This window comes from Corvus kubaryi, unplaced genomic scaffold (genome assembly GCF_017639235.1).
Source record: "Corvus kubaryi isolate FWS band 111438036 unplaced genomic scaffold, C.kubaryi_AGA036_p1.0 66, whole genome shotgun sequence".
NCBI lineage: Eukaryota > Metazoa > Chordata > Aves > Passeriformes > Corvidae > Corvus > Corvus kubaryi.
In genome coordinates this window covers 29,560,564-29,579,110 of record NW_024582054.1, presented here as the reverse complement: position 1 = coordinate 29,579,110, position 18,547 = coordinate 29,560,564, and the positions used below count along the sequence as shown (strand labels likewise).

Here is an 18,547-nt window from a genome sequence, read left to right as displayed (position 1 = left end):
AAGAAGTTTGGCCTTCCTTCCTTCCTTTTTTTTTTAACCCATGGCAACTGTCCGTCCTTCCTGAGCCAGGTTCACTCACCTCTGTGAACATCCCAGAACTGCAGCACAATTTCTCCAAGTAGCAGCAGCACCTCTGCCAGGTCCCAGCAGAAGCTGAGTTACAGCCAAGCAGTGAAGGAAAGTGATAAAACAGGTCCTGAGGGCTCCACTTGTTCACACTGAGACTGGAAAAGCCCCCGATATCCAAATGGAAGCGCAGCGTGACAGCTCTGCTCGGGGCTGGCAGGGACAGGGATGTGCTCCACACCAGCAGTGCAGCATCTGAGAGAGTCTGGGGGATCCAGACCCGAGACAAACCCAGCATCTCAAGAGACCCAGGCAGCCTTGTTCAGCCACTGCCACACATTCCCTGTGCTGTTGGAGATGTGCATCTTATCCTGATGTGAACACAGCTACATTAATCCAGACTCCACAGCTGTTGACTTTCACTCATTTTAAAACACTGTTAGTAACTTTTAATAAAATTATGTTCAACAAGACAAAAAGTAGGTTAAAATCACATCATTTTCCTGTTTGCACTGTGCTAACAACACCATGTATGAACAACACCACGTGGCATAGAACTGCAGCATTGCCCTTTTACAGAGTCAATCCACAAATTTCTATTTAGAAGGTAATTTCATGATTTATACCCAGTCTTTCCCATTTTCTCTTCAGAAAGTTTGTTCCAAAATTGTACATAAATTCAGCACTTTTAAAGCAAAACAAACAAATCACTTAAACATTTATTTGAAAAACTGTATTAAACCAAAAGATTACACAGGATAAGGAAAACCAGAGAAAAAACAACACAACAGGCAATGAGGCCAAAACACAATCAAGCCCAAGAAATACTGAGACAGGTTTGTTTCACAGGAAAACATCTCTCAAAATGAAAGTACCAATAAATTCCAGACTGTACTCACATTTTTTCCCTTTTTTTCGTTGTAAATATTACACTTCTTTAGAAGGACACTGCTATATTACAGTTTCTTAAAAACAATAAAAAGGCAGAGAGTAAAAATTTAGATCAGCAGCAGCATCTGGTATAGTACAAGATCAAACAGACAATAGATTTGTGTAACTCACTGAAAACTCTTTATGCACCTCCTATAAAAAATACTGTCCTTGGCTTAAAAAAACCACCAAGATTAATGGTTTGACTAATATTCAAAAACTGCAAATGGCATACTAATCAAAGTCCCTAATGAAATAGACTTATTGGCTCAAAATAGACTTTTGGTGTGGTCCCAATTTATTTCACCATAATGCCCAGAACATGCATGTGCTATATTTAAATGTTTCCATTTAGAGAGACAGTTACCAGAATGAATGATGCCACCCTGCTGATCTCTGGGGTCATCAGCCAGGCCATTTAATCAGTTTTTTTTACTCAGTGCAGCTTAAACACATGCAGATATCAGCACAAAAAGGAAGTTTAAACCACTACATCTTCAGTGTAATTCAAACAAGTCATCACACTTGCAAAGCAAAGTAGTGCTTTACATTATCCCCATCTTTATGTTATCTTTACATTTACCATTATCCCCATCCTCGCTCTTTGAGGGCTCCTATAAAGATATGAAGACCACAGCACAAGGTGCCATGCATGCTGAGAACAAGCAAGCAGCAAACCTCAGGGCAGCAGACAAAAACAGATCCCCATCCATGTTCCCATCCAGTGCCTCACCCCCTGCAAGAGGTTTTGGGTGGGCAGGACGTAATTCCACACACCAGTCACAGGGGTGGGAAGATTTTGTTTCTAGCTGGTTTCGCAAGGCCTGATCAGCAGATCATATACAAACACAAACAGTTAATATTCACAGAGCAACCTCTTGTACCTAATTATTAGAATAGATTTAACATCATTAATAAATATATAAAACAACATGTTAATCTCACAGACAAAACACATTTCAAAGGTCGGCATTGGCTGAAATATCCAGATAATTTGGTCGTTGTTTAAAGCACTGAAGAATTATAAGCAGAAAACAATGTGAGTGTTAAGAACAGGCTCACAAAATACAAACTTAAGCTCAGTTTAAACTTTCTGCAGAGGCTCTGAACTGACCCTAGAAGCTATTTCAAATGACCTTCAAAGGGAGGCCCTTGCAGCCATTGCATATTTGAGAATAAGCTCCTTTTCACTGTTGTCTGTATCTCGGCACTTTATCTAGATCAGCTGCAGAGCAGGCATTCCCCAGGGACCAGCACACTGAGGTAAACATCTGTCCCAAATGATGCTGTTCTACACTTCACACCATCCAGTGCTGAAAGAGGACATTGTCCAGTCAGTGCTTAGAAGTCTTGCTCGGGGAGTCAGAGACCAAGGTGCTCTCTCCAAGCTCTGGCACAGGCTTCTTCTGCCATTTCAAACCTGTCCTTTTACCTCTCCCTCTCAGTTCTGCCTCTGAGAAGGAGAGGCAGCGATTCCCTGTCCCACAGTGCTGTTCTGAGGCTTGATTTCATAAGGTGCTTTTGCAGAGTCTCAGAAAAGGCACTATAGCAGTGCAGCTGCTACAATGTCAGAAACGCAGACAGAGACGAGCGCCCCATGGCCTCTCCCGAGACACTGATGTGCAAATCCAGAAGGGATGAGAACTCATACGTGGTCACACTTCTGCAGCCCCATCACAGCAGTTCTGTTTTCTCCCATAGCTCTGAAAAAGCCTCACATCTCCAGGTCTCAACACAATTACTGGGGTGCCCCATTCCACAGGCTGTCCCCAGGCTCCATTTGCTCCAAAGGGCCAAACTCAGGGTGTGTGGCCGGGGACTTCCTTTGCCCTCGGAGGGTGTGAGCATTCAACATCTCCAGCAGCAAGTCATACACTGGGACCACGTTTTTACACTTCATGCTCAGGAGATGCTCCATTCCTTTGTTACTGTGCAAGAGAACAGAAAATAACTCAGCAATCTGGTTCCAACAGTGCAGAGAAGAAAAACATGCTCATAGTTTCATAGGTTTTTTTTAAATTTGGGTTTAGGAGGATTTAGCTGCTGTGGTCCCTGAGATCACTTAGCACTATCAACAGTAACAACACCCCCATACTTGTTCACAGAATGCCAAAACAGCTCTTGCAAAGCTGTGATGTGGAGTCACATCACAGAGCACAGTCCAGGTGATGGCAGAGATCTGAGCCATGAGACAGGTTCAGGTCTGGCTGGTGCTGGAGCTTCTGCAAGGCCCCCTCTCAAACTCACCCCCAGTTCACAAATTGACTGTTAAAGCTGCCTTTGAGCAGTGTCAGGTTCCTGCTGCTGCCATCTGCTCTCTCAGGAAGCTTATTGCAAAGGTGGCCATTCCCTTTTCAGTGTCCTTATAGATATGCCCAGCTCTCCTTTGCGTACTCCAGCACGGTCCCAGGACATCTTCCCCGGACACACAGTTCAAAGTCAAGCCATGACACAGCTTAGTGAATATCTGGCCTCTGGGTAATAATTTAAAATGAAATTTAAAGCCTCTGTCTCTAAGACCCTGTGTTTCTCTCTGCAGTCCCACAAGCATAGATGAGCAGCTCAAGGAGGTCCAGGAACTGGCAGGGAGCAGAGGAGCCACTTCCCATGGGGAAAACAGGAGCCTGAGATGGCTGTAGCATGAGTCATTTGGCAAAAACCCTGTGGCTCCACAGAGAAGACTTTTGGTCTGGGAGAAACATGGCCCCCAAAACCCATTTTGCTCTACCAAAGCCTACACTGCAGATCAGTTTTGGAAGAGATTTTCATTTTGAATGGAAGACTTTTGATGGCTGGGCGGGCTGTTTTTCTGAAGGGCTCAATTTGTGTTATTGTTAAACATTTCAGGCAGACACATCATGAATAATTTAATGTAATAAGGTTAAGACAGCATTTTAGTATCATCACATCACTGAGTGCCAGCAAGCACTTGACTTTACTGCCTATTTTGTTGTGCTAGGAAGCAAAGCCTCACGGTGACAGAGGTGAAGAGCAGCATCAGGACTCCCTCAGGAGCGTTCTGGAGTTCCAGCCACCTCTTTTTTGCTGTAATAAGCAAACACTAACATAACACAAGTGTTACACACACTCTGTAAACTGTACCTGGCATGTCTGACATGAGAGAGGAGCATCAGCAAATTGGCCAGACGAGTTGTCTGCTGCTGTGAGGGAATCCCACTCTTGGCAATAACCCACACCAAAGCCTCTGTGACCACGTTGAGCAGGTGGTGCAGTTTCCTGTTGCTTTCAGGTTCCTCTGCTGACAAGGGAAACATGCCTAACCAGTGAAGAGAAAGAAATATTTGCTGCTAATGAGGAAGAAAAAAAAGCTACAACTGTGAATTTTTTTAATATGTAGTATTTCAACAGGATTAGAGAACATACATTCCTTGTCAGACTGTACAAATGATGCTCCATATGCCACATCCAGCCTGAATTTGATGGCCCCATCATTTGCAAAGTGAGCAATTCTCCCAAATCCTCCCAAGATGCATTGCACACAGAGACTTCAGTCAGCTGAATGGAGGTGCTCTCCATTCTCCAGCATTTTTTTCCCCTGCACCTTTTTTTTTAACTATTATTACATAGTATTACGCTTGTTCTAATCCCTTCTTGTTGAAAAATACTCTTTTTCCCTGAGTATATGGTAGGGAGGGAAGGAGAACATGTCAGTGACACTGCTCATAATGACCCCGCTGGTCATGGTCTCCCTCCAGATCACTAAGGGTGTCGTAATACAGCACATGTCTGCACTGAGAAACCTTGAAAGTCAGCAAAAACCAAAAAAAACAAAAGAAGATGTTTGGGGGTATGGACAAGGAAGAAAAGAAATCATCTTGAAGGACTAGAAACACACAATAACATTATTGATAAAGCAGAAGAGACGTGGGAAAAGGGAAAGATAAAACCACAACAGTCCCTCCTGAGATACCTATGGAAGGACAGAGCTCCAGAACACCTTGAAAATTAGGAGTAAATTATTAATTTTGTCAAGAAAGGAGAGTAGGAGAAGGGAAAGAAGAGATATTTTGAGATGTGAACTTTGAAGAAGACTGTAGGGTTTTGTTGGGGGTTTTTTGCCTGTATTTTGTTGTGGATATTTTGGGGGGGAAAACCCTGCTTTTGTTGTCTGTTGAAATAGTGTTATCCACACAGTCATAGAATCATCTAGGCTGGAAAAACCTTTAAGATCACCAAGTCCTACCTTTGCTCCAGCACTACCAAGGCCATCACTAAACCGTGTCCCCAAGTGCCACATCTCCACCCCTTTTAAATCCCTCCAGGGATGGTGACTCCACCACTTCCCCAGGCAGCCTGTTCCAATGCCTGACCACCCTTTTGGTGAAGAATTTGTTCCTAATAGCCAATCTAAACCACCCCTGGTGCAGCTTGATGCCATTTCCTATCATCATCGTGAAATCTCATTTCCTCTCATCATCACTGTGGTGTTCCAGCCACTCTTCCCCCAGCCTTTGTCACTGCAGGAGGTTTTTGTGGCCAAAGCACGGGACCCAGCACTTGGTCCTGCTGAAACTCGTGTTGTTGGTCTTGACACATCAATACAGCCTGTCCAGATCCCTCTGAAGAGCCTTCCTACCCTCCAGCAGACCAACACTCCAACCCAAACAAGCGGGCAGACAAATGGGATTTCAGCTGGACAGTTCCCCTTCAACACAGGACTGAGAACTGTGCAGCAGTTTCTTGCTGAAAGCAACAGATGTAAATAGTTTAGCTGCTATTTTGTTGTTGGAATTTTTTTTGGTCAACATTAACTACAAAATGTTCTGGGGAAAAAAAATCATTTTACTGCAGGCTACCCTGAACTAGCAAACACTTGCCTTGTGTAAGAGGCTACAAAGCAAAGCTCCCATCCTGGAACTCATCTTGCAGAACTGTTGAATACTTTCAATTGTTTCTAACCAACTCATTACCATTAAATAGGAACATTTAAGTCCCATTAATCATCACTCAGTTGAGTAACTAGTAATACTAGAATTACTAGAATTAAGAATTAAGGACAGGTTTTTAGAGCTGTACAGCAACTTTACACATGACTGGGATCCACAGAGATAGGAGCAAAAGATCCCTTTGGAAAGGACAGATCCACAGCCTGAGCCATGAGCCCCACCTTGTGAGAAGCTTTCAGACTTGGGGTGTTTCATGCTTTTCTTACAACAGGACATTGCCCTAAATCCAGCAAATTATACAGCTTAGAAGTTTCTTGAGCAAAAATCTTTACAATCTATCACACAGAACTCCTTTCCTGTTATTCTCTTCCAACAGTATTTTTTATCATTTGACATTTTGGGGTTTTCGAGGTTGATTTCCCAGCCACCCTCAAAATAAAGGGTACAGTTTGGTGAGTATTAGAGCCAAGCACATACTCACTGGAATTGAGGAGGATCATTGCCTTGACACACAGATACTCCTTGTGCTGCAGTTTCAGCTCTCGGAACCTCGAGGTCATGGCCAGGAGCATATCAAAGATCTCCAAAATTCCCTCTACGCATTTCCCCTCATCCCTATGGAAACACATTCAAAATGTTACCCAAAAAAGTAGAATTAAGGAACTGACTCAGACAGATAAAAGTCAAAGCATGAAAGAGGCTGCAAGAGGCCTATCTATCTCATCCTTAGGAGAATTTAAAAGGCTCTATCATGAAATCTAAATTGAAAATTACCCTGGTATGAAAGGTCAGCATTTATAAGAAACTGATTTTCTATTTAAAGTGCAAGCAGGACCATAAGTATGATCATATTTCTGTATCCTCTCAGCCTGCATAATTCTGGATAATCACCTTGAAATGCTGTAGTGCAGGGCACAGTACCACCTTGAATAACTTTCCAGCTTTGTTTCACAAGGAGTTACCACAACCAATAATATCATGTTTGTACCTAATGGAGGCCCTCAGGACTAGGTGAAAAAGAAAGACTTCCTAAAATAAGTTGCTTGAAACAATAAAACATTTTTAAATAATAAAACAAGTCTTGTACCTATCTCCTAGCATGTTTTTCTGTGTAGGTATTGAAAGGTATTTGGGGTTTTTGTGGTTTGGTTATTTTTATATTTGCAAGTGTTTACAGAATGCAACTTTCTCCATTTTGGATATTAGAAGTGGTCCCGTTTTCTGATCTGAAAAACACACCAAACAAGTCATTCCAATGTGTTTAAAATTCAGCAGTGGCAAATTTCAAACCACTGAAGTTCCTGCTCCACTTTTTGTGTTAATTTTATTTTAGATGTACTGCACTAAAAAAGTGATTAAGCTCTGCAACACAGTATTCAAAGGGAGGCTTTTTATACTATTTGTAATAGGAGATTTTTTTTCCTCTGTGGTGTTTTTAAGATGAGACAGATTTAAGCACAGCAGTGCAGGAGAATTAAAGAAATTTACTGGATTCCAAGAGAAAGGTGCTGAGCCTCACAGCTGGAGGCAGGCACATGCAGATACCACCACCCAGGGGCAGCAGGTTCTGCCAGCAAACAAGTATTTTTTATTGCCCAGTTTCCTCTGTTCCTCATAGCAAAGAGGAATATTAAGCTTTGGAGAACAACAGGCAGATTCAAAACAAGGACAGAGGTACCAGAGAAGTATTGCCTGCAAAGATTATGTAGGAAATGTATCTGAAGGCTCCAGGGAGACCTTAGAGCCCCTCCCAATGCCTAAAGGGGCTCTAGGAGAGCCAGAGAGGGGCTTTGGACATGGAGGGACAGGACAGGTGGGAATGACTTCAAATGGAAAGAGAGTAGGTTTAGATTAGATATTAGGAAGAAATTCGTGACTGTGAGGCTGCTGAGGCCCTGGCACAGGCTGCCCAGAGAGGCTGTGGCTGCCCCATCCCAGGGACTGATCAAGGCCAGGCTGGATGAGGCTTGGAGCAACCTGGTCTGTGGAAGGTGTCCCTGTCCATAGCAGGGTGGTGGAATGAGATGATTATTAAGGTTCCTTCCAACCCAAACCATTCTAGGATTCTAAGTTCAACTAAGATAAAAACAATCAGGTTGCAGACCAGGTTCATATAAGGATGTCCTAAATAGAATTACATCATGCCCAGACACTTGTAAGGTCCCATTCTGCCATGTCGTGAGGAAATGAAGAAATGCATCAAATATTCTTACTCTATTCAGTACATATTAACTCCTGAACAATTGAATGTATCATATATTTTCAGCAATTTCTGATCATTGCGCTGAACAGTGCAGCATGTCCTTGCATTGAATTTTATATGAGCAAATAATATTTATTTCCTCTGTTTTATAAATTAAATGTATTTATCTTATTAGCCAATTCTGCCTATCTTTATCTACAATGATAATTATTGATTCCAAGCCACAGAACTGGTGCAAATTTGAATTTTCCCAGGTTGAAGAGGCTAAAAGACATTTTAAGACTACCCAAGAGAGTAGATTGTTTCCCTGACTTCTGATCAATGTGAAGCTCAGGTCAAATCCTTCTAAGGTTCTGTAGAAAAACATCCTTACTAATCCATATTCTTCCTTCCTGGTACATGATACCACAGAGAAATAACCTTTAAACTTGAAAACACCCTGCTTTACCTTGAAAAAATATTCTTAGTATCCAACAGCAAGCTAGGGGTCTTTAAATCTCTCTTGGCTAGTGCTCCAATGTTGTTATAGCTAACTATGAAGCCTGCTGTAGTGACAGGAACAAAACCAGGTGGGAAACCTATTTAAAATAATTAAAATACTGCCTGACACTATTTCTTTTTAAAGAGGGACATAGGGACACATGGACAACATAGTGCAATGTGTTGCTGTATCTACAGTTTCAGCATCTAGAGACCTGGAACAAAGGGAACAAAACCCACAAAGATGTGAAAAATGCAAAGAAGTTTCACACTCAGTGCCACGGAGTTCAGGAATTTGCAAGTTCAACAATGCTTTTTAAGCTTAGCACTCCTTAAGCCCCTGTAAGGATGTGGAACCTCAGGACATTATTGTTACAAGCACAAGCAAATGATATTGTTAGATGAAATATTAATAACATCTGCCATGTTTAATCCTCTTCCTCTTACAGTTCACCCCACCTTCAAACATGCTAATATGAAGTGTTCTCAAGAAATTTATTCCTCTTACCTGTCTAATACAAGGTCTGGTGCAAAAATCAGTTTCCCAGGATGGTCGATCGATCTCCACATCAAACCAATCATTAGAACTTCCATCCAGCAGCTCTCCAAGAGTCTTACTTGGTCATAAAGGCTGAGATCAATGAAGCCTAAAGCGATGAAAATAGCATAAAGTAAACCAACTTGTTAAATTCTCTGTTTTGATAAAGAAGAATGAGTATATGAGAAACAAAAAGAACCAGAAAGAACTACTGGTTGTGAGCACAAGTGAGCACTGACACCCAAAGTGCCAGGCTCCCATTAAAAATAGGAACAAAACCATTTGCTATTATCATTGCCAAATCTTCCACAAAATGTTTGGAATGAAGCAGAGTGGTGTTCTAGTGCCATCAGTCCCACACAGCTGGTAAAACTCAAATGACTGCAGAGTCACCTGCTTTATGTTCTCGCCCTAAAAGAGGAGAGATGTTAGAAAAATTATTGTGAGGGTGAGGCCCTGGCACAGGTTGCCCAGAGCAGCTGTGGCTGCCCCATCCCTGGGACTGTTCCAGGCCAGGTTGTTTGGGGCTCTGAGCAACCTGGTCTAGGGGAAGGTGTCCCTGTCCATGGCAAGGGGTTGGAATGAAGTGATCTTTAAGGTCCCTTCCAACACAACTCATTCCATGATTCTGTGATTTACTTCTCTACAGAACTTATAGCAAGGCCTCAGATAACACTGCAGCACAGGCAGAAGGCAGAGACAGTCACAGCCCACCTTTCCTATTCCCTTGCAAAAAAAAAAAAAAAAGATGACTGGGGAAAAAATAATGTCTAGAAGTCAAAAAAAAGAAAAAAAAAGGAGAAATAAAATTTACACACCCCAAACCAGAAGATCAGAAGTCTAAATTCTAAAAATACAAGTGGGAAAACAGACTGTTTAGTCAAGGAAGAAAATACAGATATGATGAAGAGTTGCTCAGTGATCAAAACTAAGATCAGGCCACAGTTTTCAAAGCTGGGCTCCTTTAGCTCGGGCCCTTTGCAAAGGTGCTCCATTTTCAGATGAGCTGGCATCTCTGCACTGCATGGTGCCAAATCCTTACAGCCTGGCCACAGCAGCCAGGTTTCCTGAAGTTCTTCTCAGTTGTCCGAGGTCTTAAAATACACACAGTGAGTTTGGGCTGCCAAGGAATCTCTCTGTCAGTAATTTATACAAATGTTCCATGTATTTTAATCTTATTACACTACTCAGCTGGAAGACAGTCAGGGGCTGACATGAACTGGGCAGTGCTCACTTTTATCATCACTGAACATGCTGCCTTTCTAAACTGGTACAGCCTTGCCTCTGATTTTATAAGAAGGGTAAACAGGAGCCTGGGAGTGGTACCTTCCCTCCTGGATTCCACCATCACAGAATTTACTACAGAATGCACAGCCAACAACAGATTATCTGCCACACACGCTCATCATTTAAAACTGCTTTTAGGAAAATATTCACAAAAGTGTGAAGTAGTATAAGAACAGACAATGTCAGTTTCCTGGGAAACAACAGCCCAAAGACAATTCAGAGTATATTTAAATAAATATTTGTACCGGCCTGTACTGATTTCTCTAGCATAAAGAAGGAATTACCAGGTTTAAAAACTCTCCCAGCTGAGTGAGGCGTCAGCCCATGTCCCAACATTCAATCTACAGGTTCTTGAAGATACAGATTTATCACAGATGTCATCTGCTAAACTCACATTAGCAGCAGCAGTAGGAGCTATGGCCATTGAGCACAGCTGTTAGAAGGACTCTACTTCTCCTTTTCCTAACAATCTCATGCTCCAAAGATCCATGACAGCAAACAACAACCTGAAGCATCAGAAGCCCCATTTAATTTCCTCCAGAGTACCTTAAACTGCTACTCGTTCTGTGACTGTACTACGTCCTTTAAATTGTGAGCTCTGTGTACCTCATCATTTAATTAAAAATTGTTAAGACAGACAAGAAAAAAACTTGTACTGAATGTGTAAAAACTAGAAAAAGACAGACTGCTCTGGTCAGCAACACACTAGGTTGCATAATGAATCCAAATTTCAATATTGTGACAACATCCTATTGATTTGCAATGCAGGTTCAGCAATGAATCATGTTAAACTCTTTTAGACCAGGTCAACAAAGCAAAAGGCAATCATAGAAGCTGTGTTCTGCCACCTGACAACCAAGAATTAAAATACCTGGAACTCAGGAGGAAAAAATCCAGATGTCAGCTTCTATTTTACTGAACAACAAAAAAATACAATCCACCAGGCTGAAAGTACAGACGAAAGTACAGACAAAAGTACAGCCACAGAGTAAAATTCATAACAAAAGACTGATATTAAATATTAAATATGAAACCTCCACAAAATATAAACATGGTTTTTTCCTACTTAGGCAAAAAGTTACTGTTAATAGAATAAGGAATTTTTTATTTTTTCACTCCCAGTGAGTGTTAAAATAATATCCAATAATAACTTAGAGATGAAAATGGGCTTCTAACCCAGGTGCACAAAAGCAAATACTCAGCTTTTCAGAAGGTAAAATTACTGCTCACTGGGCCATTCGTCGAGAACTCTCTGTTTTTCCCTAAGACATTACCTCCAGTTACCAGGCAGGGATCAACATGATTACCTTCAGGCAAGAGATTTTGAAAAATGAAATTCCATATCCTGAGCTTTAGTCATCAGTTTTTTTTAATGAAAAACAAAAAATCAATCCACACTGAAGTAAATGCTCCAGCTGCCATGTAATATGGCAGTGTCACTTGCAATTAGGTGCATATTAAACATTGCATTTATTTTTGTCATTGCTCTAAAATGCTGATTATTTCTGTCCTCTGTAACAGGAGTGTTCAGAAAAAATAAACAGAGATAAGACAGTGTCAGCATTCCCAGGAACTCTTTTGAAGGTTGCTTTGGTTGCTTCAATGGGTTTTCTTCATACAGTTCTCCTACTGCCAAGAAATGTTTTTATTTCTGACATATGTTGAAAATAAACTAAAAGTGACTGATGCCAAAATTGGGGGTGATTTGGAAACTGATCTTGTAAAAAAATAAAAATAATTAATCTTAACTAGCTGAGGTTTTGGATTTGTGGGTTTGTTGTTTTTTTTTAAAAAAAGGTGACAGAGTTAAAGAATAGAAATTAATAATAATCAGAAAATGGAAAAGATTAGGCTGGGGTTTTTCCCCATTGAAATATTGGTTAAAATGAGGTCATCTTCCAAGACCAATCTTCCTGCACCATTCACTTCCTACCAGATAAACATGACTGTGTGGAGTCCTCTGAAATGGCACCTTTTAATCAAGTTTTTATGATTAGACAAGAAATTACATCGATACCATTTAACCCCTTATGGTTACTTAACTTCACAGTTATTTTCAGAGTTTCTTAAGCCAGGAAAAATAAGGATAAAGGATTTGGTCTCTCTGTTTGAAACATCCCACATTAACTGCAAAACTATCATCAATTTGCAGGTGTCTTGTGTGGTTTGAGATGCTCTGGGGTGCAAACATCTCCTCCCCAGCAGCTCAGCAGCTGGCCTGGAATCTGCACACCCCAAAACCATCACACCTGGACCCTCCAACACAGTGGCTGAGACTGCTCTGCCCCTGGGAGCTGTGTTCAGCAGCTGGAGCTGGAAGCACATCAGCCACTCCACCTAGACCTGAAACAGGATGTGCTTCCCTGACGCTAAATTCCTAATTTAAGGATTCTACGAAATATTCTCCTCCGAGTTTGCTTCGTGTACTGTGCTTCTGGAGGGAAGGGTTCCTGTCATGTTTCCCCATGTGGGTACTCCAGCAGCAGGAGCTCTTTGCAGTGCACACCGTGACAAGGGCAGGGCACGCACCAGCACACTCTGAACACCTTCAGCATAAAATACAGCAGAGGATCTTTGGAGTGCTGCCTCCCAGTGATGCCATGAAGATTTTTGCCTTTTCTTTTATACCCCTGTTATACCTTTTTACAACTTCTGTATTCCTAGTGCTTTTTGCCTACATTCTTGGACTTGTTTGTCAAGTTAAGAGACTAAACATCTTAGAAGCTTCCTAGCTAGGGATCAGAGTGCCCCAGACCCCAAGGTCCTCTCCAGAACACATTCTGTAAACCAAGATAGAACCATCCTGGGGAAGGTTCCTTTGGGAGGGGGGCTCATTTGAGCCTCTCATTGGGGAATCTTTGATAGATATGCTAATTAGAAAAACCTATAATGTTATACCCAATGTTGGGAGGGGGGACACAGAGACAGACTCGGTGGGGTGCATCTCAATGCATATGACCTGGATGTGTGCACCTAAGGATCCTTAAAATAAATACCAAGGTAAAATCCCTTTTCCCCTTCTAACCGTGTATGACTCTTGATTTTAAGACCAGGAAAAGGCATCACCAGCAGTGCACTCTATCTGAAGCTCAGGATCAAGCCCCATACTGCTATAAGTCCACCAATTATTCCATGCTTTTAACTCACTTTTAATTTTTATTCTGCCTGTTTTAGTCAGGGTAATTCATGGAGAAGGAACTGCAAATGCTCACCATTTCTTTTGAAATAGTTTGTGAGAAGTTAAATGGTTCATTGCCGTGATGCCATGGACACATTTGAGATATTCCAGGCACTAACAGACAGTTGTATTGCGGTGCATGTTCTTGCTGTTGCCAACAACCAAAAGAACCCTTACTGATTTTTGTTTTGGAAGAGTGCACATGATAAATCTGAGATCAATACTGTGCTTCACTGATGTTTTCTGTAGCGGCTCTGTCAAATGAAATTATTTCAGACCCAGGACTTGGACACCCTTCAGTTATCACTAACTGTACCAGAAACCTTCTATCAGGACTCAAGGAAAGAATTTGGTGTTAAATGAACCTTCTAAATCAGCTTAATCATGTATTTATAGCTGATGAGGTAGAAATTACATACAACACCAGCTCTGCTTTATAGCAAAATGAAGAAGTATTTGAGTAAGAACAGACAGCAAATTCTGGGTTATATTGTGTATAAATCAAAATACACAATATTGCTCTCAGTTACTGAGAGCAATAAACTCTCCATTACTTTGCAGGACAGAAAGCTTGACTTTCATACCATGTACCTACTGTGCTATTCTGTCTTTTCAGAGCAGAGGAAGACACACTGATGGTAAAACCATTGCCTGAAACAAATAAAAACAAGCCTGAATTTCTTACCAGGAATTTTCTTGGCCCAGCCAATCATGTGCACCAGCTCTTTGTCCGCCAGCTTTGTCAGGGACATCATCATGGAGGCCTCGGTGAAGGGTTTGCTGGGCCTGCTGACCAGCACGTGGGGTGGCTCGGCTTCCAGCAGCGTTAGCACGAACTGCTCCGGGCTGACCGCGCTCAGCAGGATCTCCTTCACCCGCGTCGCCGCCTCGTTGTATTTCTTGGCTCTGCCAAGGCAATGCACCCGATCCTCAGAACCGCGGTGGCTGCGCAGGATTCGGTACCCGCAGCGTTCTCTTCTTGAGCCTGGTGCGAGAGGCACGTGCTTGGCATTGGAGAGTTTTTCCCCTCAGGTTTCATTATATAAACCCAAATACTTGGGGAGGAGGGTGAAAACCCTTTAATATTGGATGTTCTAATAATGATCATTAAGTTTCTGGGACATTCAGCATGGACTTAACTTTGTTCCTGCTGACTTCAGCTGAGGGGTTTTGTTTATTCTACTAAACAGAAATGAAGTTTAAAAATGTTTGGTTTTGAACTTTGGTTAACTCGATTTAAAAGTCCAGTGGGAAACTCCCATTGACATCAAAAAGATATAAATCGGATCTTTAAAGGCAAATAAAGATAGCTGATTGTAAATTCTGCTTTATATGTAAACTGGGGGAATAAAAGACTTGAAAGCCTGGGCCAAGTTACAGATTAAACGCCTCAGGAACAAGCACAGCTGGGCTTCAGAGTTAGCTGGATGTTCAGCCAGGGATTTACAAGATTCAACCCATTTTCTCCCCATGCTCCCAAAAAGCCAGCAGAAGTTTCTCCAAAGGGAGTTCAGGTATCTACAAATAAGAGCAGACACCCTGTTTGGAGCTCTGTCTGCAGAAGGCTATTTCTATTGCAAAGAGCAGTCCTTTACATTCCTGGACTTAATTAATTGTTCATTCTGACAAAACTAAGCATTGTCCAATTCTTGGTCAGTGTTATTGGTAGCATCACTATTACCTGTTTTTGCATAGTTGCCAAGGAAAGAGTCTAAAAGCTTCTCCAAAACTACAATATTTGTAAAAGACTCAGTTATAGTTCTACTCCAGTTAGCAAAGAGGTCCAAGCATAAGCCAAATAAAAATAAGGGCAGTGGGGGCACAAAAAATTGATTTCAGATACTGTTGACAAGGCTTTGTCTTGCTAAATAAGATGCTGGGTGAATGCAGAGTCTCAGGCTCATGTGGCAGAGGAACCTCAGGTGGAAGTGGCTTTTCAGGTCATAGACCTGTCACATCTTCAGCAGCTGTCAAACAGCATTTGGGTCAGTCTGTGGGAGGGGTGAATGCAAAGGCCAGCCAGGTACAACCTCACTGAATAAAGACCAACAGTGTCTTCCAGGACTTTTAGGATGTGAACCTTTCAGTTGCACGTGGCTCTCATGCTCTCTCTTGCTGCCTGCTCAGTAAACCATGTTGGATGTAGAAGAAAGTTAAAGAAGTCCTCGTTAAAGAAGTCCTCATTGAAGAACTTCTCAATATTAGAGGACATGGTTTCCCTGGAAATCCAAGAGACTGGAGAAGACCAACAGGCAAAGCTGATTCAATGAACAGACCTCAGGCAAGAGGAGTGGGATAAGAGCAAGTGGGATAAGAGCAAGTGGGATAAGAGCAAGTGGGATAAGAGCAAGTGGGATAAGAGCAAGTGGGATAAGCCATTTGGAGCTGGAAGTATTTTTCAGCTGGAAGTCCGGCTTAAGGCCTGCACCATTTGGAGCAAAGATGGTTTTGCAACTTTGAAAGGGATGTGGGCATGATGAAATGGGCTGAGTGCAGACAGGATATTTGCACAAATAATGGATTGAAGGAAATAAATAATTTGTAGAACCAAATGCTTAGCCAAATGACAACTAGCTAGAAGTTTCCAGAGCAGATGAACAGCAGTTAAGGAGAGGTTACACACCAGCAGAGACAGACAGAGCGTGAGACATTATTTTATGTAGATTCATAGAATGAGACTTTCTGAAAATACCCCAAAAAAGGTTCCCTGCAGAACTACAAAAGTAACAGAGCAATTTCTTCCCACTTGGGCAATTCCTTCCTGAAGAGAGGCAAAGGCCACCAAGGCATAGACTATTTTCTACAAAGACACCTGGATAATGCTGTGAACTCTGTGCTAAGCCTCATTTCTTGGCTAATGCACAAAGGTCAAGAGGAAAATCTTGAAGTGGTTTGTCAGCTACCAAAAAACACTAGAATGGCACAGTGGGCTGCAGACTGTTCTGAAATCCTGTAGTGCACAGTAAGTATGTATTTTCCATCAGGGAAGACAAAGAGGAAAGGCTAACAGTGAAGTAGGCAAATGAAACAATAGTACAGCTGGAGACAGATGAGGAGGTGCCCAGGGCTAGAGAGATCCATGGCTCTGATCTCCATGGCATGTGAGAGACCATAACCACAAGGAAACACAGCACATTGTTTTCACTGTTCAGAAAGCTGAAGCACATTTCCCGTGGGCACCTTGAAATACAGAACAAGAAAAATATTCTATAGGAATAGAAGCCACACGCAGGGTAGAGTAAAAATTTTCTTGGGCTATCAAAAAATACCAAACGCTCTGTGACATGAATAGTTTTTGTTCTCCAGTATCTGGTGGAGCTGTGAAACACCCCAAAAGAAGATGCAAGAGCATCAGTCTTTGCACATATGGAAAGTCGTTCAGCTGGGGACCTTATCTAAAGTGATAATGTCAGAAAAACTACTGGCTTAAGAGGGAACTGGAGAGAGGAGCCTGATGTGCCTGATGACACAATAAGGAAGAAATTCCAACAGTTTTGACACACCTGCCAGAAGCAACATATGTTCAAGGAAGCACTTGCAGCCAGCTTTTATTGGCTCTAGTTCAGAGTCTGGCACTGAAGTGAACCAAGTGTGCTCTTGTGGGGCTCTGTCATGCTGTCACCCAAACTTCTCTGTGGCACTGAAGATATCAGTCCTTTGGTGCCACGATCTGAGTCATCCTCTCCAATTCACTGTTGTAAAGTTAACATTTTGTAGCCTATAAATATAAATTTAAGCTTATAGAAAATATAAACACATAGGTAATCAAACATACTTTAATGAAGGTCACAGAAATCAAATTTAAAAACAATATAAAAAGTAGTCCAGCATTCTGTTCTAATTGACAAAATCTTGAATAATTTCCATCTGCACAGCTGCACTCCATGCTCCATCTGAAGGTAATTCAGTCAGGTTATGATTTTGAGAGTATTAAAGGCCTCAATACTTGGGGAGGGTTCTTACTGGGAACTAGTAAACCCCTTTAAATTACTTCAGGTTGTTTAACTGAATCAAGTTTCTTATATAACCAGTTCTTATTATAAAAATATGCTCCATTTAAAACATAAACCAAATTTCTATAATCACATTACCAGTGCAGAAAGCCAGATTAGGAGTACTACATTTCTGCATTAAAAACTTGCTACTAAAGAAAAGACAACTGATGACAAAAGCAAGGTGGGAAAAAACCCAGCCAAAGCAGATTCTGAGTTATTTGTGGTGGTTTTTATTCACCATATATTGCCAAAGCAGAACTAGGCTGAATCACTGAGCCATGTGCATAAAAGGTACTTAAAAGAGATACCATTTATTAACACTTTCTGGTTTTTTCTGCTTGCATTTAAAGAACAAGAAAACTATATTTAAGCTTGCTAGTCAACTAACACAGCGGAAAACACCAGCCTTTCAAATTAAAACAACAACTTTCAATGACATAAAGGAGCTTCTTTACTTTCTTTTAAAATCCAAAGTTTAGGCAGGACTGAGAAATTCTACCTATACATCCATTAGCATGCAACAGACATGTATACGTGTTTCTAAAACTGTATTTTATAAATAATTATCAACCAGCCGAATGTTTTGCTTAAGTAGACACAGAGATGTGGATAAATGTGTGTAAAGGCAGAGCAACAAAATACAGCTTCCCAGATTAGGGACTATCTTCAACTATACCACAAACTCCCTAACAGTACTTAATAGCTTATATTCATTTCTATTAAGGTAATTCAGGCAATTGCAGAAGTGCAAAATGATCAAATCCCTCATTCTTCCTACCATGCTCTCCTTATTTAGAGATATTTTGTGAAAGAAAATTGCTGCATTCAGCTGAGAATGATGGACCAAGGGCAAGACCTTGAGCTGCAGCACCACAGACCACATGAGTAAATGACCCCAAGATACATGAAATAAGGCACATTGAAAAAAAGGTCATTAAAATGAGCCTGTTGTTCACTCAGCCA

General features: G+C 41.5%; 1 protein-coding gene across 5 annotated transcripts in view; it reads right to left on the bottom strand.

The window, feature by feature from the left end:
- Positions 1 to 488: 488 nt before the first annotated feature.
- Positions 489 to 18,547, bottom strand: part of ESR2 (estrogen receptor 2) — a 35,216-nt gene continuing 17,157 nt past the window's right edge. For all 5 annotated transcript variants that reach the window (XM_042047764.1, XM_042047762.1, XM_042047761.1 and 2 more), the window contains 5 exons: positions 14,275 to 14,574; positions 9,095 to 9,233; positions 6,385 to 6,518; positions 4,099 to 4,273; positions 489 to 2,924 (listed from right to left, as the gene is read on the bottom strand). In XM_042047764.1, coding sequence (XP_041903698.1) covers positions 2,735 to 2,924; positions 4,099 to 4,273; positions 6,385 to 6,518; positions 9,095 to 9,233; positions 14,275 to 14,574 — 938 coding nt within the window. In that variant the 3' untranslated portion in view covers positions 489 to 2,734. The remainder of the gene's footprint in view (positions 2,925 to 4,098; positions 4,274 to 6,384; positions 6,519 to 9,094; positions 9,234 to 14,274; positions 14,575 to 18,547) is intronic.